This window comes from Apis florea, unplaced genomic scaffold (assembly GCF_048593485.1).
Source record: "Apis florea isolate Af1SG1 unplaced genomic scaffold, ASM4859348v1 contig_3758_pilon, whole genome shotgun sequence".
Taxonomy (NCBI): Eukaryota; Metazoa; Arthropoda; class Insecta; order Hymenoptera; family Apidae; genus Apis; species Apis florea.
The window spans coordinates 432,487-456,472 of record NW_028256839.1 but is presented as its reverse complement, the minus strand read 5'-3'; the positions used below and the strand labels follow the sequence as shown (position 1 = coordinate 456,472).

At 19.1% G+C, this 23,986-nt stretch overlaps 2 protein-coding genes across 2 annotated transcripts; one reads left to right on the top strand and one right to left on the bottom strand.

The window, feature by feature from the left end:
• The first annotated feature begins 2 nt into the window (after positions 1–2).
• On the top strand, positions 3–2,706 carry LOC100863067 (AN1-type zinc finger protein 2A). The gene is made up of 3 exons (XM_031917855.2): positions 3–776; positions 1,489–1,800; positions 2,298–2,706. The coding sequence occupies exons 2-3, from the start codon at positions 1,505–1,507 to the stop codon at positions 2,626–2,628; spliced, it is 627 nt and encodes a 208-aa protein (XP_031773715.1). The 5' UTR covers positions 3–776; positions 1,489–1,504; the 3' UTR covers positions 2,629–2,706.
• Positions 2,707–5,411: 2,705 nt separating this feature from the next.
• LOC100872734 (tRNA-splicing ligase complex subunit RTRAF) lies at positions 5,412–18,010 on the bottom strand. Its single transcript, XM_086915015.1, has 4 exons — positions 17,784–18,010; positions 16,034–16,255; positions 13,471–13,572; positions 5,412–5,879 (listed from the first exon to the last, which is right to left on the bottom strand). The coding sequence occupies exons 1-4, from the start codon at positions 17,851–17,853 to the stop codon at positions 5,515–5,517; spliced, it is 759 nt and encodes a 252-aa protein (XP_086771141.1). The 5' UTR covers positions 17,854–18,010; the 3' UTR covers positions 5,412–5,514.
• Between the last annotated feature and the right edge of the window lie 5,976 nt (positions 18,011–23,986).

Here is a 23,986-nt window from a genome sequence, read left to right as displayed (position 1 = left end):
ATGCTCCAGTGATAAGTACAAAGCAAACTCAAGTTTATGATTGTAAATAGCTGAAAGTACATTCCATGTTCCGCATATTTCTAAATGGTGAAACGGGGAACGAAATGATTGATTTCGAGTCATACCAAAATATAACTTTAGTTTATATTATAAAATTAAAACTATATTTAATAAATTTTATCTTTATTATATAATAATGAATTCTGAATATCATGAAAAATTTATCCAATATAATATATATATTTTTTATGTTTAATTATTATAAGTATATAAAAATTCATATTTAAATTAACGAAATTAATAATAATATAAGAAACAAAGTAAAAAAAAAAAAATAATTTTAATATTAATTTAAATTATTTTATATTTCTAATTATAGTCAAACCTCTTTCTGAGTTACAATATTTAATTCCTAAAAGTCAAGATATTACGTTTGATTTGTTCAAAAACTATCATGTTTAATTCGCGTTAATCTTTGAATGACGCGATTATTTCATACATTTCATAAGTTTGCATACTTTATATATATTCGCATCAAATCTGAAAAGTCAGTTACTTCTATCGGTTTGAAGAAGCTCTATATTTTAAGTTTTATATTGAAAAAAAATATCTATATTTCCACGAAATATAAAGTTCTTTTTAATTTGAAGATTTAAATATATTAAATTACATTAATTCAAATTTATATTTATTTTATTGTCATATGTGCTATAAACGAAATATTAATTTTAATATATAAGAAAGATAGTAACAAGTTTATTTGGATGTAAATTAAAGTACGTATTTCTATAATATTATATATTATTTTTATTATATATGTTATTATTTTCTTTATTAATTTATTTTTGTCATTTATTTAAATTATTATAAATTCATAATTTTTCATTTTTAGATTCATAATATTAAAAAAATTAGATAAATAAAATGTAAGGTTATAACATTAACATTAGAGGTTATAATTCATTTATAGAGTGACTTAACAAAAATTGTACAATTGAAAAAAGAGTGAAAAAATATTTTAAAAAAATAGATATATATGAAAATTCAAAATTTCCAAAAATAATTTAAAAATTTAATAATATATATATACACATATTAATTTTATATTTTAATTTAATAATATATATTTCTTTTTCTATTTATATTTATAAATATTAAGATTTTTTCTTTTTATAGTTTATTTTCTTTATTCTAATTCTTTTCATTTTTTATGAAATATTTAATTAAAATGAATATTTCACTGATATGATTTTTATAATTAAATTCTAAAATCATTTAGAATCTAGAAGTTTTTATTATTATAATATCTTACAATTTTAATTTTTATTTTGATTACTTTTACTACTTTATTTTCAATAAATATATCTTGTATATTATATCTTGTATATCTTGTTATTATATATTTTATTTATTATTATATTTCACTTGATTCTTGAAATTTATTGAATTATAATTTTGAGGATTTTAAATTAATAATTTTTATTTTAGGTACTTTTTATCAAAAATGGAATTTCCAAATTTAGGCGAGCATTGCTCAGAAAATAGTTGCAATCGATTGGACTTTTTACCTCTTAAGTGTGATGCTTGCTCTATAATTTTTTGTAGTGAACATATATCATATAATAATCATAATTGTCCAAGTGCTTATAAAAAGAATATTCAAGTTCCAGTATGTCCTTTATGTAATGTTCCAGTACCTATTAAACGCGGTGATCCTCCAGATATTGCAGTTGGACAACATATTGATAATGAATGTCAATCAGATTTAAAAACATCTAGCCAGAAAATCTTTTGTAACAGGTAAAATATTTTTTTTAAATATGTTGTTGTTTTGAAGATTATTTATAAATTTCCTCTTTTATAAATGAAAATATGGTTAAAATATTTACAAATTAAATAAATTAATTTATTTTATATATTATATATTTATTATATACATTGCATAAAAGATTATATATTTCTATATGTATTATTCATATTAGTTCTGTAATAATTATTAAATTATTTATAATAATTATCTAAATATTATTTTTAAGACATTTTTAATTTTTAATTTTTTAATAGAAATAAATTTAGTCTTAGAATAAACTTTTTATTTTTTAGAAAAATGTATTTATCAGTTGAATTTTATTTTGAATTTTACCTAAAAACATAAAATAATAACAGTAATATAGTTTTATAAAATTATATATAATATAATTTATTATTCAAAACAAGATTTTATGATATAAGTATTTTATATTTTTTAATTATTACAAAAAAGAACTAATTTCATAAAATAATTTTTTTCATTTTAGATGTTCCATGAAAGGTTGTAAAATCAAAGAAGTAGTTCAAGTGCATTGTTCTGATTGTGGTAAAAATTTCTGTCTAAAACACAGACACCCAACAGATCATGCATGCATAGATCAAGAAAAAATGACTCGAAAGAAAAGACTTGATATTCTAGAAAATCATATGAAAGCAAATAGAAGAAATGGTGAAATTTTCAAAAATTACCAAGGTAGCATGAGTGAAGATGAAGCTCTTGCTAGAGCTCTTCAAGCTTCAATGCAAGAAACAAATACCACTAGACAAGCACTTGAAGGTGTACCTTCAGGAAATAGAGATAGATGTAGACTCTCATAAATTTTAGTTTAGCTATAAATTTGTATAATAGTTTTAAAATATGTTTTTCAATTAAATAAATATAGGGAAATTATTATATCTCTCAGAATCTTTCTTATCTACTTATGATAAAAATCAATCTAATAATTATCTATAAATTTTTACTTAAACATTCTTTTTACTATTTAAGAAAATTTTTTGAATTTCATTTTATACTTTTAAATTATTGAAATTATATTTAATATATATAAATACATTACATAAATATGAAGCATTTATAATTTTTTAATAATAACATTAATTTATGTATTATGTAAGGATTTCATTTTAATTTTTTCATAAATATTTTTGGAACAATTTGAAAAAATGTTTAAAATAGATAATGTTTTGTATAGAATATTAAATATAAATATTGTCTAAATAAAAATAATAGAATTATAATAATTAAACATGTAAGTAATTTTTAAATATTAATTCATTATTAATCTATAATATATTGATTTTCTATCTTCTAAATTTTTTTATTTTTTATTTCAATTAGTACTTTATATATTATTTTATAATAAATGAATAGTTTTAGAAGACCAATATGTGAATGATTTACCTTGGAATCTTGAAATACTTGAAACTGCATAGAAAATATATATTCAATTTTATTTTAAAAAATACAATTATCTTAAAATCTCAATTTCATTTTTATTTAACTAAAATTTATGTACATTATAAATATTTTTTACAGAACAAATTTTAATTGGAAATACTTGAAACTGCATAGAAAATATATATATATTCAATTTTATTTTAAAAAATACAATTATCTTAAAATCTCAATTTCATTTTTTATTTAACTAAAATTTATGTACATTATAAATATTTTTTACAAAACAAATTTTAATTGGAATATTTTTTCGAATAATTAATGGTTCAGAAGATTACATCAGACATGAAAAAATTAACATGAAACATCCTTTACACGGATTTTTATAATTATATTTTTTGTATAAATATACATATGAAATTAATTTTAAAATTTCACACATTATATATATATATATATATATATTATTTACATTATAATAACATTGTTTTGATTATAGTAATTCGAATAAATATTAGCAACATTTGCTGCCGAATAAGTGTGATTTTAAAAAAATATCAAAGGCCTGCTACAAATAAGAGTGCCTTATTATTATATAAATTTAAAAATGTAAATCTAAAAATGTATGATTCAATAAATTTATCTCGTTTATGCTTTAAAAATTTTTAAATATTAAATATTATTTATTGAATTTAATTTTGAATTAATTTCTCAAAAAAAAAAAAAAAAATATTTTATACTAATATATGATACTCATTAATAGTATTTTTATTTTCTAGATTGGAGAATTGAATTTTATCAATTCCATATTCATTTTTTTCTTTTTTTTCAAAAATGTTTGATTTATTATTAAATATGTACAACAATATCAATTTTCTCTCAAATTCATTCCTATTTCATTTTATTTAGTTGCTTTACAATTGCATTTTGATAGATTTTTTATTTTCTCATTTTATTTTTTTTCGTTTTAAATATTTTATTTTCCTCTTTTATTTTTCATCTTAATTTCATTATTTTTTCTTTTCTAATTCTTATAGTCTTTCATATACTTTCTATTAATGCTTTTTCAACATTATATAAATTAAATCAATAAAATTTAATTTTTATTATAACATATAGATTTATTAAATGAAAAAATTTTTATACATGAAAACATTATTATTATTAAAAATAATTGTATTTTTTCTTATTTTGACAATTATTTAATTTTATCATATTTTTTATTTTCCGTAATTTCTATTTTTAAAAATAATATAAAGCAATTAACAGTTTAAATATTAAGATTTATTTAAGATTCATAAAAAATTCGTATATTTATTAAAAAAAAATAAAATATACAAATTATTGTTTCTATTTCTAATCTATATTTCAATTTGAGTATTTTCATCCTACAAGAAAATATCAATAAATTATATAAGATACCAACGAGTATAATATTGAGAAATTTTAATAATCAGTTTTATAAATATAAACATTCAAGAATTGTTTTGAGTATTATAATAATTTTCTATATAATATTATCATATTAAATATTATCAAAATATTTGAATTTTACTTTTTATTCATTTAGCATATATAAACACAAAATGCTTATACTTAATTACATTTCTTTAATTTTATTTTTGCAATGATTATTTTATAAAATTAAAATAAAAATTATATTATTATTTCAATATATTTTAAAAACTTTTTATGTATAATATATGAAATATTATAATAAATAATAACATATATACACTATAATGTATGTATATTTGAAATATTATAAATATTTTAATAGTATCAAATTTTTGTTTAATATAAAAAAGAATTTTTAAATTAAAATGCTTCATTTTTTTTGATAAATAACTTTCAATATTTATTATTTTCATAAAATTATATGTTTTTAATTTATATTGATTTTTAATTAAATTTACATTCGAGTGAAAATTTTAAAAAATATGGTAAATATGTAACATCTATAACAAAATTTAATATTTTTTGTTATTAATTCAATTTTTATTTGATATTTTCTATCAACTAAATAACATTTTATTATAAAGAGATGTAAAGAGTATAATAAAATAAAATAGTTTAAATATTTTGATCTTTTAATGATTTTTTGTGTAGAAAAAAAATTAAAGATAACAATAAATTTCGTAATTATTTTAATGATACACTATAATAAGTTTGATTTTAAAATAAATAAATAATATGTTTTCGAGTCTTTCCAAGATAAAAAAATTATTTTAATATTTAATATTTTTATTACATCTAACATATATATCATATAATATGATAACAAAATATCTACGTATCATTTCTTTTTTTTATTTTCCAACTTTTCCTAACTTAGTATCCGTTTTTGGATTAGCTGTAATATTCTGCACTTGAACGATCACTTCATTAATCTTTGTTTGAAGATTCCTAATATCTTGAATATAAAGAAGAGCAAGAATCTTAGCTGCATTTTCCACTGCTGTTTTCTTCAGTTGAAAACCAGGATCACAATTCATCACAGGAAACGGCTTGCCTCGAATGATTTTAGAATTTGGATTCCGTAAGCATTCGGAATTTAATCTTCTTTGTACTAGTTTACTGCATGCTTTTAATGTGACCAGATGATTCGGATGTCGTGGAATTCGGAGTAATTTTGCCACAGAGTAGGTTCCATTTTTAAACTCATTACTGTCAACTGATGACAATGACAATATAATGATCAAGATAAAATGAAATAAAAAATAAAATAATTAAATATTTATAAAAATAATTATTAATATTAATAATTTTTTAAATTAATTTAAAATTTAATTTTTTAAAATAAAAAATATAAAAAATATAAATATATAAATATATAAATTTATAAATGCAATATCGAAAAATAAACAATGAAGCAATATATAATATTCTATTTAAATATATAAAGATTCATTAAAAGTTTCAATTTTATTTTTCTTTTTAATGTTAGTTTTTAATGTTTATAAATACATAAATATAAATATATATGTATATATATATATATATTTATTTATTTATTTATATAATATATATGTATATACATATATCTGTATATATAATATTAATATATTCATGTGATATTTTTAGAAATAAAAACAAACATAAAAATTAATAATATAAAAATATCGTTTTCATAGTTATTTAATAAAGTATAAGTAAAAATTTAGACAAAATGAAATGGGAAAAGAATAACCAATTTGTTTCAATTACACTGCATATTCTCGTTTTTCTTTATTTTCATCATCTAATATGAATTTATATTATATTATTAATTAATATTATAATTTATAATTAAGCTTTAATCGACATTTTTCGTATTATTTTTTTTGTTTAATCTATTTAAAACATTTAAAGAATATATTAATATTCTGTATATGTATTTACATATGTATTAGGGTGACTTTTATTTTCAACTTCGAATTTTTTTCTTTTTTTAATATAACTTTCTAAAATTGTTCCAATTAATAACAAAATAATCTGTATTTAAATTTGATTAGATAAAATGGAAAAAATGTCCCCGGATTTTTAAATGTTAAAATAATTAATTAAATGCTCATAAAATTTTTTTCTTATTATTTTCTAAATTATTGATTATATAAAAAAATGTTTTAGATAAAATATGTAAATTCATTCAATTATGTTTTATTATTTTATTATATCTTTATATTTTAAAAAATTTATTTATTATTTTTTTTGGTATTTTTCGATAATTATTTACATTCTACACGTTTTTTTTATGTTTTCTATTTTTTATAAATAATTTCTTATATATTTATTATTATTTGTATTTATATTATATTTATTATTATTATATATATTATATTATATTATATTCTTTTATTAATTTATTTATCTTCTGCAGTATCATTAATTATTCATAATTTATTTATTAATTCCAACTCTTTAATAAAATTTGTATTTTCAAATCAAATTAAAAAATCAATTTAAAGATTGATTAAATCTTACAAAAAATTTTTGAATTATTTAATCTTATTTTCAAAAATTACATGTATCTTATGAATTAAATTTATCATATGGATATGCTTCATATTTTCGTTTAATAATTTGACATGATTTATAATATAATATTTTTAATTAAAAAAAACTGTTTAAAAATTAATTTTAAAAAGTCTTTGAGAAAATAAATTTATATTTTTATTAAAGTAACAATTGTATAATTTTCAAATTTTAAAATAAAATTTGTGAAATTAAAAGAAGAATAAACTTTTAAGTTTAAAATAAAAAATATATATTTTTTAATGTCTATTCATAAAATAATAATTAAAAGATACTTTAATTTTCAAAATTGAAAAAAGTTTTTTAATTTTTTTCAAACTTTTTTTATTTTTTCATTTGTATGAAAGAATAATAGAATAAAAGATTTCATTTACTTCAATTTTTTTACAGTGGTATACAGATAGTATAAACACGTTTTTCTTTTTATATAATTAATAATTTAAAATATAATCGAAAAAATGAATTATGAATACTTAATTATTTTAATATTAAAAAGTCCTCAGACGCACGGTTCTATTATCTGATTGAACTGAAATTTGGCATAAATTATTTTTTTATTAATTGGAATTATTGTGAAAATACGAAAAAAATTCAAAAATCGAAAATAAGATATTATATTGATGTATACACGATGTCCCGGTAATTAATGATATAATCGAGAATAAAATTTTTCTGTTTATAAATTATAGTTAAAAAATTGAATTTGAAAATTTAACAATTATAATACTTTGATGGCATAATATATTTAATTTTAATTTTTTCAAAAATAAAAACTTTAGCGATAAAATTGTTTATAGAACTAATAGATAAACGATTTTATTATAATTATAATTATTAATATATTACTAAAAGCGTGCATATATATGTATAATCAAAATTCAATGTATTATACCAAAAATTTTTTATCTAATATCTCGAAAATTAATAAAAATTCGAAATTAAAATTTTATATTCAGAATTTTCATCCTCTTCCATTCTTCAAAATTTTAATTCAACCATGTATTAGAGTGTATACCGTATACTACTTTATTTAAAATATTTTATATTTTATATTTATTTTATATTTTCGATTTATTTTTTTATAGAATCATTCTTAGCCAATTATATCACTAATTATGGAACATCCTATACTGTAATAAATTATATTATTAGGTAACTTTTGAATGTAATACTCGATTGAATTTTATTACATTCGAGAGCTAGCAATGAAATTCTCGCAAGCAAAGTTTTTATTCTAGATGACGAACAATAGAATAAAAAAATAAATAAAGTCCTTTGAGTTCGAGTGGAAAAAAGAATGATGAATCACGAACATTTAACCGAATTATTTTGTTAGTGAAATTCAACTGAGCTATATACACACACACACATATATATATATTTAAATTTTAAATCGACATTTATAATAATCTCGAGAAAACAGATTGTGTTTATATGGTTATTATACAGAATGTCCTAAAAATATGGGAACATTCGTAAACTGGAGATTTTTAATTTTAAACAATATTTTCTTTTTCAAAAATTTTACGGCTTTGTTAATGAATTATTGACTAATAAAAAATATTAGTCAATCACGAATAACGCCTAGCCTAGTCAAGTCGTAAGCGTTGACTATGTTCTGCCAATCGAGCATGAACAAATCCAAGAAACATATCTCGAAGAAAGCATGTTGAATGTAATAAATATTTTTTTATGAATAAAAAATTATATTACAAATAAATCGAATTATATTATAAATGATAAATAAATTGATTAATTTCAATTATGATAAAATTGTGTAAAAAAATAAATCATGTATTATAGTCTACATTAAAAAACAATTCATCAAATAAATCAATCACTCAAGCAAAAATTTAACTCAAGGCTTTGAAATGTGCCATTGAATCATTATTTGGAATATCCTTCCTTAACATTGACGGATGAATAAATTTTTAACAAATTTATATATAATATTAAATAGATTAAAAATAAAATATTACTGAAGAATCAATATCAAAATCATACACTATATCGAATCAACATATTTATCATTCATTTCGTTATACTATCATCAATATTGATTAGTTGATCATTTATAATTTAGTAATTTCAGAAGAGAATTTTGAATTATCTTGTTAAAAAATATTGGTGATCCTAAAGAAGATTAATTTTCTTGTGATAAATAAAATTTCATTTTTCCATTTTTGTTGTTTATATTATAATTTATAATATAAGTTATAATATAACTTTATTGTTTTTTTTTAAAATGATATATCATTATACGATATTAAAATAAAATGATATTTATTATTAAGCAAATATTTTTTAAATAAATTGATAATTAATCACGCTATTATATAACGAAATTTAGCTCAGATGTAGCAGATATTGCGAACGTATAATGTGACTTCGATGTAATTTTGATATCGTTAGGCCGTAACCATCGCATTTTTATTGCATTGGGCTAATACTTACATTTTAAAATATTCCATACTTATTCGCATTGTGATAAAACTCACTATATAATATTTACACTATATAATAATAGAATTAATTTATTATAAAATTTTAATAAAAATTATGAAATTAAAATATTCAAATATCCGTAAATGAAACTTCACATATGAAATTCACTGAATTTACAAATTTTTTGAGAGTTTTACTTAGTCTAAATAGTTCAAGAATTAACAAACTTTATATTTATGCTTCTTTCATCTCGAATATTGTGAATCGCGATTTTATATAAAATATTAAGCAACCAACAAGACCGCAGATCAGCAATTCTGGTTGTGCGATATCTTCAACTTAAGGAAAATTCTTAGAATTAGGTTGAGAATACCGCATATAGAAACCAAGAAAATTGATCGATTATTTATAATAAATTTATTTAAGTGTATGATAATATTGTAAGTTAAGATTGACATAATTAGAAAGTTTTCTTAAAATATCAATTCAAATTATTGAAGTGTATTTTTTGAAGTATTTTTAAGAAATATATAATTTTTTTTCGAAATATGTCAATTTTCGATTCACAATGTATTATGATAAAAGATATTCGCGTTGATGTTATTTGAAAGAAATATTCAGAAAAGCTATAGGATTGTATATTTCTTAAAAATTCTTCGACGTAGCAAGAATATAAATGATACTTGAAGTAATATTTGGCAATCTTAACGATAATCAATATCATCCTCTAAGAAATTTATTATAAACATTCGATCAATCGATCGAATCAATCGATTTCTTGGGAATGGATTCTGTGCAATATTATTCTCAGTTTAATTTTAGGAATTTTATTTAAGGAATATGCATAATCAAACTCGCTAATCCGTAACGTCGTTAGATTATGTATCTTATTGTAAAATTGCGATATGCTGAAATGAACGTGAAGAAAAGTTTTAAAGAATACAAATGTTTTTAAAAATTTAACAAAAATCAAAAGTTATAAATTTTTCAAACTATTTAGACTAAATAAAATTCAATTTTATAAATTTAGTGAATTTTGTTTTGTAATGCGTGTTTACTATGCAGACAAATATGGAATATCATAACATATTTTGGATATTATTAATATTACTCTAATGCGATGGAAATGAGACAGCTGCGATCTGATCTTATCAAAAGTCACATCGAAATCATTAATAACAAAGAATTTCGAGTATTAATTACTTGTGTATATAATAAAGATAATTTAATGTCCACAAGGGTGGATCAATCGCGATACGCGATTGTTACGGATTGTTGATAATGTTTTATCAATAATAGAACATTGCAATATTAATCGTCGTCTGAAATGAATCTCAGCATAACATAACAGGATTAATTATTAATTAAAAATATTTAATGATAAATGCCTTCATTTTGTTTTAATGTTAATCAGATGATAGTGCATCATCTTAAAAAACAAATATGTGCAGGTGCAAAATTTACATTCTTAGGATTATATTCAACAATTTCAATATTTGAAATAGCTATTAGAAAAATAAGCGGAATCTTTCGTTTTGTAAATATTATAGATAAATGAAATTTTATGCGCGAGAAGAATGTTACAATTATCACAATGCAAATTTGTGAAGCGAACAAAAACAATTTGTACTTCGTTTATGTTCAATATTATAGATTGACATTTATGGCGATTTTATCATTATACCATATATACTTCCTTATATTGTCCAACATATATTTCTAGAAAACATTTTTTTGGAAAAAATTTCATTAGAGATTTAGAAGAATATGATCTTTCAACAATGGGTCATCAGTCTATAATGTTAGAAATATTAGATGAAGCCTTTCGAGACAGGTGAATTGGCTGTAGCGATATTGTAAGTGTAACTCCTACGAACATTAAATGAATTCTTTAGATTTTTGTTTTTTTAAAGAATGAAGAAGAGATGTATCCATCATTCATCAATATCAACGGAGAAAATAATAATGAAAATTCATGGAACTGTATCGAACATCAATATCGAATTGGTATAAAGTGTTTAATTCTTATTCGATGTGCAGAAACTTGTATAACGGCAGGAAGGATTATAAGTGATCAACTGATCAATATTGATGATAGTACAACGAAGTGAACGATAAATGTATTGATTCGATATAGTATATGTATTATTCTTTAGTAATATTTTATTTTTAATCTATTTAATGTTATGTGCAAATTTGTTAAAAATTAATTTATGTGTTCAATTTTAAAGAAAGATGTTCCAGACAATGATTCAGTGATAAATTTTAAAGCTTGAATTAAATTTTCTGTGATTGATTTTCAGTGATTGATTTATTTGATGAATTGTTTTTTAATATAGACTATAATACATAATTTTTTTATGTCACAATTTTATATATCATAATTGCAATTAATTAATTTATTCATCATTTGTAATATAATTTTTTATTTATGAAAAAATATTTATTTCATTCAATATACTTTCTTTGAGATATGTCATTTAGATTTATGCTCGATGGCAGCATATAGCTACAATTGCGGTTCGACTAATATGATTGGCCAGTATTTTTTGTTAATAATTCCTAACTTTAATGAACGTTTTTGCAAAGGAAAATATTTTTTGAAATTACTTCAGAATTCTCTAGTTTATGGATGTTTCCATATTTTCGGAATATAGTACATATTAAATATCATAAAAGATATTATATCATATTAATAATTTTTCTATAAATTGTCTATAGCTCATATGAAGGTCAACTCTAATTTTTTAAATGAAATTATACGATTGTATTAATCAATGTGTGCAATGTTACTTTCTTATTTCTATAAAAGTAATTAAACTATTTTATTATCGAAAAATTTTTAATAAGAAAATATTTTAGTAATTTTAATAGTTTTAATAGTTTAGAAAATATTATAATTTTACATTTATAAAATTTATATAAAAGACAAGGAGAGGATGAATAATAGAACATTACATACTTCCTATCTTTCTATGAATTTCAAATTATATCTTTTAAACTAAAGATTTCTTGATATAGCTTATTTTTACTTTACATTTTTACATAATATTACTACAAAATAATTATATAAAATAATTTTTTTTTTAAAATAACGATGTATGTATTTTGCAATAAAAATTATATTTTTATAATTTTATAGTTTTATTTATTTATTGCTAAACGAAGTTACGAATTATATTTTGTATAAAATGATGTGTATATGATCTGTACGATCCGTATTATACATATATTGAACTATAGAAAAATTATTAATATTATATAATGTATGTATGTATATATGTCTTTTTATATAATTTTTATTTGAAATATTTTTTCATTTTACTCATATTTTTTGAGATATTTGAACAGTTCAAAATAAATACAATTATATATATATATATATATATATATATATATATATATATATATATATATAGTTTATTAATTATAAATATTATATTTTGATTTTATATATCTTTTATATATAAATTTATTTTTTAATGAATACATGAAAGATTTATTTATTTATATAATATAAAGAAATATAAAATAATTTATGTAAATAAAAAAATAATATAGAAAATTTAAAAGAACATAATTGCATTAAATTTTAATATGAAAAATATTAATAAATTATATGGAATAAAGGCAAAAAATAAGACATAATAAGCATTTCAAAATATTTATACATGTTTTATCATTTTTATTATTAAAGATACAAAATAATAAAATAATTAAAATGTAAAACGTTATTTAAAAATAAATATATTTAAAATTTAAGAAATATTAGATAATTTAAAAAATTATATTTATCTCATACTCACAGTTTAAATTGTCAAGTGGATTCTTGGATTTTAGATGAGGTACCATTGCTTTCTGTTTCATTTTCAATTTTATTTCTTTTACATTTTGAGAATATTCTTCAACTGAAATAGAATATTATATTATTATTCTTTTGTATTTCTTTTTATATTATGCAAAAGTACCAATAACAATAACAATATATGATATTAAATTGCTAATTTTTGTTTCATTTAATTATAGAATACAATAACATATTAAAATTTGATTATATTGATAATTATACATATTGGAAAAAAATTTATTAAATTCTTATAATCTGAAATATATTGTTTGAAATATATTCGTGAAATATACTTATGATGTAAGACAACATTCTTAATAATTTTTTTTTATATATTCATGTTCCAAAAGAAAACTGAATAATTTTACAAATATATTTGATAAAATTCATTCTGATTCAATATATATATATATTATAAATTGATCCATTTTAAAAAATAAATTCCATTCATAATTGAAATAGAATATAGAATAAATTTTTTATTTTAAATGCATTTTTTTATTTTTTTATTCATAGATTAGATTAGGTTAGATTAAGTTAAATTCTAGAAAACATTCAAAATTCTTTCTTTGAAATATAAATCAATTCTCAAAAAATGTAAGCTGTGTAATGCATCCGGATTAAAATTAATTTTTTTCAATTATTTTTTATGGGTTATATAAAAGCAAAAATATACAGTAGTGTAATTCATAAATACGTAAAAAACCAATATAAGTAATATAGCATAAAAAATAAAAGTATTAGAATAAAATGACATTATTAAAACTTTGAAGAAAGGAAAAAAAATTATTTTAAACATTTCCTTCAGCCTATTATATATAATTAAAAAAAAATAAGAAATATATAAAAAATAGAAAACTATAATTATGTCTTTCTGTCGCCCGGGTATATGCGGATATATGTATTGCGTATATATATATTCAATTTTTGAGATATTAGCAAAAATATTTATAATATTGCATATCGTATATAATTATATAATAGAGAAATTTAAATTAAATTAGTTTCAATGATTTTATTTCGATATATATGCCATTTTTTTTAATTTTTAAAAAATTTTAATTGTTTTTATTGTTCATTAGGAAATTAAAATTTTTCATTTATGCAATTTTCTACTGTAGATTAAAATATTGAATTTGGATTAATTTACGTTACTTTTTGATAAGACAATCTTATATTACATAGAATTCAATGTTAGAAATTTAATTGATATATTAAAATTTTAATACATTATTAAAGTATGATATAATAATATAATAAATATATAGTTTATTTATTAATGTTTGTTAAATTTCATGATTTTGTAATATATAACATAATCATAATTTTGAAAAATATATCAATATGCTGATGATACATTTTACATCCAAAATTTAGATAAAATTTAAATAAAATATTTCTCAAATATTGTGCTACAATCAAAAACTCAAAAACTCGAAAATATAAAAAACTTAATACTTTGCAACGAATCGGAATGCATTGGATTTTTAAAAATATTTTATGACTCGAGAATATTAGCATTCTCAAATATATCGAAATTTTGTCATTTTTAAAAATTTTGAAACAGAAAATCTTATTTTGAAAGCTTATTTAGCTTTATTAAATAAAACAATAATTTTATATATTTTATAATTCAAGACTATAAAATTATAAAGGTGAAATATGAAACAAAATAATATTCGAAATAAATAATAGATATATGTTTTTATTTCAAATTTATATGTAAAAATGCTAATTTTTCTACATTTTCCAATACTATATTATTAAAGATATCATCCTGAGTAATTTTTTCTTATAACTTAATCATCAGTCTCTTATAGTTTTTAAAATATTTATCAAAGTATCTCAAAAATTGCAAAAGACTGATGATTAAATTATAAAAAAAAGTTATACAGAATGATGATTTCGACAATATATATATCAAAATCAATATCATTGGAATTTATAAATAATTATCAAAAATCGTTCATTAATTATTCGAAAAAATAATTTTCATATATTTTCTTATTCTATTATTATTTCAATTTTGAGATAGAAAAAAATTATTTTATGAAAAATGTTTAAAATTATATTCAAATTAAATTTGCATTTTAAAATTCGAAATATGATTTGACTTCTTTAATTTTCAAGGACATATTTGATAATTCTCTCAAATGGTAAAAAAACAAATAAGAATGATTGGATCTCAAAAAAAAATTTTTAAGCCAATTTAATATAAAAATATAATATATAATCTTAAAAAATATATAAGTATTAAATATATAATTTTAAAAATATTTTTACGAATATCTCGAAAATTAAACAACAGTTATATGTATAAATAAAAATTGTTCCATATATTTCAAAATCATTGAAATCAAAATACGTCCTTTTCTTTATAATTACCTAAAATTTTATAAAATCTTTTATATATATGATAAAGTTTAAATATAATAATCATATATTAAATATTTAATATATATTAAACATATTATTTAATTTTTAATAATTCATTGATAAATTAACTTAATTTATTAACTTACTATTATTTTCTGCTTCCAACCAAATTGCATATCCAATTAACCATTCAAGTTGATCCACAGTATTATTTGAAACTGGACATTTAACATCATTGCAGTATTTAGCAAATGCTTTAGACCAACTTTCACTTTTTATGTCACGCAGCTCTTTTCGATCTTGTATATCATACTGACGTATCTTTTGATCTTCTAACCAAAGTGTAATTTTTCGAAAATGTTGTACATCTATAATATTTTAATTTTGTTTAACTACATAACAGATATAATCTTAAACTTGAAATAACATAAATAATCTTAAATTTACTTAAATAATAAGTAAAAAATTTAATATTAAATATAATGAATGAAATTTTGTTACAAATATAATATTTCATTATATACAATATTTTGATAAATATAAATATAAATATAATATATTTTATTTTTCTATCTATACAAAAAATATAAATTATACAAGATTTTAGATATATATTATTCATAAATTAAATTTTATAAAATAATGAGATTATTTATCAATTAATATAAGAGTTTTGAGTAACTATAAATGTTAGAAAATTTTATATATTATATATCATATAATATAAATTATTATTTATTTTTAGAGATTAAGTAATAAAGTTAATTTCAAAGTTAATTTTTTTAAATGAAATCAAATATTTTTTTATTCATAATATGATATTCATTATAATAAATTCATTCATTCATTCATTCATCATTCATGATATTATTTATTCGTTAAAAAAAATTCAAAGATCATATATTATTTCTATCATTTAACCCAATTGCATCAAATGACAAGTTAGAGTTGTATGAAGTTGCTATGGCATTTATCATATGTAAATTCATACTAGCTGATATATATTTGCGAGTTCAATCTTTTAATATTATGCATGCAAAATTTTGAAATTTTATCTTTACTTGTTGATTTTATATAATTTTTTTAAAAACTATCATGCTCACATCTCCATTAATAGGATATTTAAATTTGATTTCACAATAACTAATAGGGTATTTAAATATGATCATTGGTTTAATAAAGAACTTGATTATAAATTTTTAGAAAATCAAGAATACTTATTTGTTTTTATTTAATAGTTATTAGTTTTCTATATTTCTAATTAATATTAACCTTATTATTTTATACTATAATAAATGATTGTATATGGCAGATTGAATTTTCCTTAACAATTATTACTATGAATTATGAACAAAAAATTGAACTACAAAAAATATAATTTATCTATATATTGTATCTGTATAACAAGCAAAAATATTCAATAATTTTATATTAAAATTTTTTTAATATTCTCAAAATATTATCTAATTAAAAGAAACGTTCTATATATATTATATATGTATACAAATTATTGAATTAAAAATTATATATGATTTGATGAATGAATATAATATAATGATTTAATAATAAAAATTATGTTTTTATAAGTTATAATTATCAAATTTTTATATAAATATGTTATTCAAATATTATGCAATTTTAAATCTTTGATTTAAATATAAAAAGCAATAGATTTAATGTTTTAATGTTTTTATACCGGCCGTTATAACCTATAAAAAAAAGTGTATCTATAAATCAATAACTTAATGTAAAACTTTTAAAGAATGAAAATATTCAAAAAAATTAAATATTTCTTAAAATTAATAAATATTTTAAAAAATTTAAAATTATAAATAGTTATTTCAATATATTAAAATATTTATTAATTTAAAAAATTTGTTGAATGTAAATACAAACCATTTATATTAACTTTGTCCCATTCTAGATATCCCAATGCTTGAAGTCTTCTTTTAAACATATTGGACATTTTAAATAAATGCAAATATTAAATTAAAAATAGAAAATTTTCAAAATAGCCTCTTAATTTAAAAAAGCACTAACTATTGACACTAAAAGTTAGTCGATGATTATATGCTTGCTTATGTTAAGCGGTTAAGTTATCGAAAATAAATGGACTAAATCACGTGACAAGTGTTGCAACTTATTATTGGTTAAAAATTGATATCTATTAAGATTCAAATAATATTATATAAAGCATGTACACGTGTTAACTTTAATATTTCATGAACCTGCACATCAGTTTCAAATATTTAATTATATTACGAAAATAAATACGTTGAAATTTTTATATGTAATGTAATATTAATCAAAATAATATTTTGATTTTAGCAGTAATTTGAAATTCTAATACTAATTTATATATCTATATACATTATAAAATTTGAAAAAAATATATACAATTTCAGCATATATTCAAAATATGTTATATTTCAATCGCAGATATCCTTAGACTATATATATTTATAAACATGACTTCAAATAATTGCTTTGAAGCAAAGATAAAATCATCTACATGATATCAAAATAGTAATAGTAATTCTTATTTTTAAAGTAATTTTATTTTGTATTGTATTACGAAATACAATTTATACAATTATAATTATATTAATAATTCGTATAATTTATATAATTATAGTTTGATGATTGAGAGTATATATATATATATGTAAAATGAAAGATTATTGAGATAATTTCAGCAACGTTTTCTCTTGCAAAAACTTTCGTTATGTCTTTGTTAACAAGTTATAAATTATTAACAAAAAAAAAAAAACTGGCCAATTATAAAGCACATAGTTTAAAGCTGCGATGATAACATTAGCTACTGCCATCGATCTTCGAATACAAAATAAAGTTTTATATATATATATATTTTTTAACATGCAAATAGATTAAACTTTATTTTATCGGATTATTTTACATTTCTTTTTTTTATGTTTTTTTTTATATTTTCTTGTATTTTTGGATATATATAATCTATATTATATTTAATTATATTATATTTAACATATAAATTATATAATTTTAATATTAAAAATTTATGAAATCAAAAGTTATGTTCAATTTTTTCATTTTTAATTATTTTATATTTAATATTAGCTGAAAACAAAAAGATGTGCAATGCTTTTTCATATTATAAAAATTTGACTTCACATTGTCATGTGATTTTCTTACTATTGTAGTATTACATGCAATGTTAGTAGTTAGAAGAAAACGATTGAAGCATTAATACTGGAATTAAAACTTAATTTTATTACGAAATTAAAATAAATAAAACAGTTATTATAAACAAAGTATAAAAATCTATATTTTTCAATTTAATCATCCATACATAATAGATAATTACGAAATATGATTATAATATGATATTTGATTTTGGTGGAAGCTTTATCATGCATTATAATATATTACATATTATTCATGCGAAAATTTGAATCTGTAAACCATTTTTAATAATAGAAGAAATAGCAATTGATTTTATATTTTTTTGCAATTATATCTGGTTAAACTTACTACGTTATGAATGTCCAGCAATTCTGTTTTGAAAAAAAGATAAATGCGAAAAAAAACATGGAAATAAAAATATTAGAAAATTCTCAATACTTTCTTCAATATGTCAACTTTAATGAATTATAAATTATGTTAATTATTATTAATATTATATATTATTATATTATTATTTGAATTTTTCTTTTCGAAAATAAAAAAAATATAGAAAAAGTACTAAGAAAAAGAAGAGAAAAAGAAAAATAAATCAAAATTTTGATAAAACTAATATATTTAGAGAAGAGAAGATTAAGAAAATTATTAAAACTTATCTTTATCTTATCTAAACTTGTCTATTATTAAAAGAAAACCTACTAAATCTACTAATCTCTATGGACGAGTTGAAATCTTAATCATCTTTTGGAGCTTTAATTATGTTTTGCAATTTTTCTTTGCTAATATTGAATGACAGATTCAACATCATATTAATTATTATATTATTTATTGCATATATTTTAAAGCTTGTAAGAATGAATTCTCTTAATGCTAACTTTAGTAGTGACACAGAAATATCTGCCTCAGCATTTATTTTTATATTATTCTTATCTTTAATAAGGCAATTCAATGTATAACTATCCAAAATTACTCGATATGATCTTTAATTTCATTGATAATTCATTACTGATAATGATGATTTCAATGGTATGATAGATTGATCAGCTGCATTTCAATGTGTTACTTTTTTCTCTAATTCTAGTGGTAAAAATAAATTGTTCTGGTTTTTTCAATTTGAAATATCATCTCAATGATGGATTTTTTTGGATAAATATTATGATTATCATCTTATAGTTTTATCCGTCTCTTTGTATCATTAATTCTTTTTGATATCAATCATGATCATGAAATATATTATTTTTCTTCCAGTGAATTCTGATTTATTCACATCAGTGAATTTGCATTGACCCATTCAATATCTGGATGATGAACCCAATATGTATTTATTTATAAAATAGAATGCATTAAAATAATTTTATGAATATTTATTTAAAAGTTATAAGAATATGATATCAAAAAGATGATTCTAATAATATTCTATTCAACAATTAATTTACATATCACAAGTATTTTCATGATGATACAGCTTATGTGATAATCGTTTCTCTTATCAAGTAATTGTATATGAAGCAAAAACAAAAAAATGTTTATGAAAAGAATTTTTTATAAAAATGTTACTTAAAGATTGATTGAAGTGCAAAAAAATTTATGTTTATTTTACAAAAAGAAAAAAAAATTTTTTATATTTTAAAATACATACAGATAACATAATTATAACAATATTAAGTAGTAATAAGTTTGAAAAAAAAAAATATATAAAAGAAATAGAAAGAATCATAGATGTGAAAAATTGAGAAGGAGTAAAAAACATTTTAAATATACAAATTCAATTGGAAGAAGGAATCTGATAAATATTGAAGGAATATTGAAAAATTGCTGAAATTATGAATTATGAATATTTGAAATTAATCACATGTGTGTTCATGTGTTAGTAGATGAAAGTTCAATAAATATATGTATGTAAAATGCTCTTTCGACAGATAACAAGTGATATATTTTTTCAATGATAATGGATTGTATAATGGATATGGATTTATAAATGCGATACATCTAATATTAATTTCTCACAATCACATAGTAGATGATTGTGTCCGATGATCAGAACATAATGCATAATTATAAAGAAACTATCTATCTTTTCATCATTCGGCGATCAAAATATGTGTTTACAACAAGATATTAATTAGATTCGTTTTTTATTTTTTCGTGAGAATTCGTATCTTCAGAAATTTCTTCTAAGTTCAATTGAAAGAATCATAGAGAATATGATAATTTGATAATATTAAGATCGTGTCAGAATCCTGACTTGCGATATCTTAAAAAGAAAAATTCCTTGAATTAAGCTGCTAGTCAGCATTGCAAAGATACAGTCATAATCAGGAATTGATTAACATATATTTATTATATAGATTTCTTCGAATGTAGGATGATGTTTATTGCTGTTGAATCAATCGTATCTGAAATATATCTTGGATTTGGGATCATGTTTAAAAATATGCAATTGTAAATGTCAACTAAACTCAAAAACGGAAATTTCCTCAGGTAAATTATCCTTTGTTCAGACTTAATGGAAGTCAATGATTGATAATAATGGATATTTACGTGCGAGGAATTTTTTCGAATAGCAAATCATTAATCTCGCAAACAATAAATATTCATGAACAGAAATAGTTGTATATAAAATTATACAACTGCATCATAATGTGACAAAAGTCAATAATATAATAATTTAAAAAAATGGAGTTTTTTCAATCGATTGTTTTCTGTTTAGAAATAATAAATGATAATAAGTAAAATGTATAAGATTAGTATATAACTGAAATTGAAATTAGTTACGTATATTCAAGCTGTTTATCATAAAAAAAACTATATAAAAACGAAATGGAATTAGATTCTCAAAAATATCACAAGATTCAAAAATTTTAGTTTTAAAAAATTCTGACTTTCTCGAAAATAAGTGATATTATACTCATTTACAAAAGAGTAATAAATTTTATTGAAAAAATGTGTTAATTCGAAGATAAATTGCGAAAAGATAAGATTTGCAAAAAAATCTATTTTAATAAGTAAATTATTGCTTCATATTTTATAATTTTATAATTTTAAATATCTAAAGTTTTGAAAATCTTAATTTTTTCGAGAATTTGGAATTTTCAATCCGATTCGATTTCTTCTCAGTTTCGATTTTAGGTTCTCAATCTCTAGAGATCTGCTAAAACAAAATCTGAACAGACATTCAAACATGATAGAAGTGTTGCAAAGATCAAATAATATTACTTTAAACTGCCACAATCTTATTTCTATATAGAATGTGATTTTTTTTTTTAGCTATCTAAATCTGCCACTAAAAAACCAAATGGAATAAGAAAGAACATAAAAGATATATTCTATTATTATATTATTAGTAATGGATCATCTTTTTTCGTAATTTCAATCAGAATATTGTTCAATTGACAATAATCAATATAATGTTGAATATATAATGTATGATTTTTTTTTCACAAGCATTAATTGGAGAAAATCAGAAACTCTCTTTTATTTCCTTATTTTAATATTTTCGTGAATAATTTGTTTAATTAAAGATATTTACTTAATAGAATGACTACTTTTCATGTCAATTTTATGTTAAACAATGTTGCATTTTTTGATTTTTTTTGAATATTTTATAAATATATTCTCCAATTTCTAAAGAAGCTTTGAGAATTCATTTTTTTGCTACTCCATTAAATTTTCTAAATAATATTCATAGAGTTGCAGATGTTGAAGAACTCTTTCTTTTTATTTTCTTTCTTTATCAATAAATATTTTCTTTGTCAAAAAATTTAATTGACATATACTTTTTAAGAAAATTAGTTTGTCAAAAATAATTTTTGTTTATTTTCATAAATAAGAAATTATTTTTTCGAAAGTTATGCTTGATGAGAAACTATATTTTTCAATTGCATTTTTTTTAGAATCCAAAAAAATTGTAATTCTGATCTCCTCGCACCAAAATTTATATTTGAAATATAATCCATTCTTAATGAATTTATATTAGTGATTACTTAGGAATATATATTATTTACAATTTTTTTTAATAATCATTAAACTTATGGATGACGAGTTATCATCTTTGTGTCAATTTTCAATTTTTTCTCTTTCTTCTTCTTTTTCTTTTTTTTTTTTTTCAATTCTTTCTTAATTTCTACTTTCCAATTTTAATCTATTGCTATCTTGGAAATCTTTTCTTCGTTCAACTTTTTTTTTGTAAAAATGTAAAAATTTTGAAATCTTATTTCTGATATGAATGTTATGATTAAATTCTGTCGTTTGATGAATTCTTTAGAATATTTTTTCATATTAATTAATATTTCCTATTTATAATCATATTTAAAAATTTTGGTTTAAATAAATAATTATATTAGTTCAAACTCATTTCTGGAACTATGATATATAATAATAAAATTAATTTATTACAAAGTTCGCTATTAATAAAGTTCTATTCTATAATGATCAAGAGCAAAATTCATATGCTAAATAAAAGTTTATATTTGTCACTAAATTCACAAGGTTTTAAAGTTTTGTTCATTCGAAGTTGCAAAGTTCAAGAATTCGAAAGAATCTAAGATAGAAAGTTCGAAGAAGTTTTGAGATTATAAAAGTTCTGATTTTAAAATAATTCTAAAATAAAAAGTTTTGAAATTAAGAAATTGCTTGCAAAATGCTTGTATCCTCTAAAATCTTCTCCATGCTCATTTCGCAAGATCGTGAGTCTTCGGTGGATTATATAAGCAATCAATAACACTAGATCAACTCCTGATTGAGATCTCCAACTCAAAGGGAAATTCCTAGAATTATATATATATATATAAATACATACACAGGGTGTTTATAAAAATGTGGAATACTTTTGGAGGATAGATTCTAGACATCAAAACGATTAAAAAGTTCATATGCACATATATTCGATAAGGCTTATTTAAGAATTATAAGCATTTTAAGTTTGTATTAGATAGAGTTTG

Excerpts from the sequence above, each read along its gene's own strand:
- LOC100863067 (XM_031917855.2), top strand. The coding sequence starts at position 1,505 with ATGGAATTTCCAAATTTAGGCGAGCATTGCTCAGAAAATAGTTGCAAT. Across the intron at positions 1,801-2,297 it reads CAGAAAATCTTTTGTAACAG|ATGTTCCATGAAAGGTTGTA; the intron begins GTAAAATATTTT and ends TTTTCATTTTAG.
- LOC100872734 (XM_086915015.1), bottom strand. The coding sequence starts at position 17,853 with ATGTCCAATATGTTTAAAAGAAGACTTCAAGCATTGGGATATCTAGAA. Across the intron at positions 13,573-16,033 it reads GTTGGAAGCAGAAAATAATA|TTGAAGAATATTCTCAAAAT; the intron begins GTAAGTTAATAA and ends ATTCTATTTCAG. Across the intron at positions 5,880-13,470 it reads TCCACTTGACAATTTAAACT|TTGACAGTAATGAGTTTAAA; the intron begins GTGAGTATGAGA and ends CATTGTCATCAG.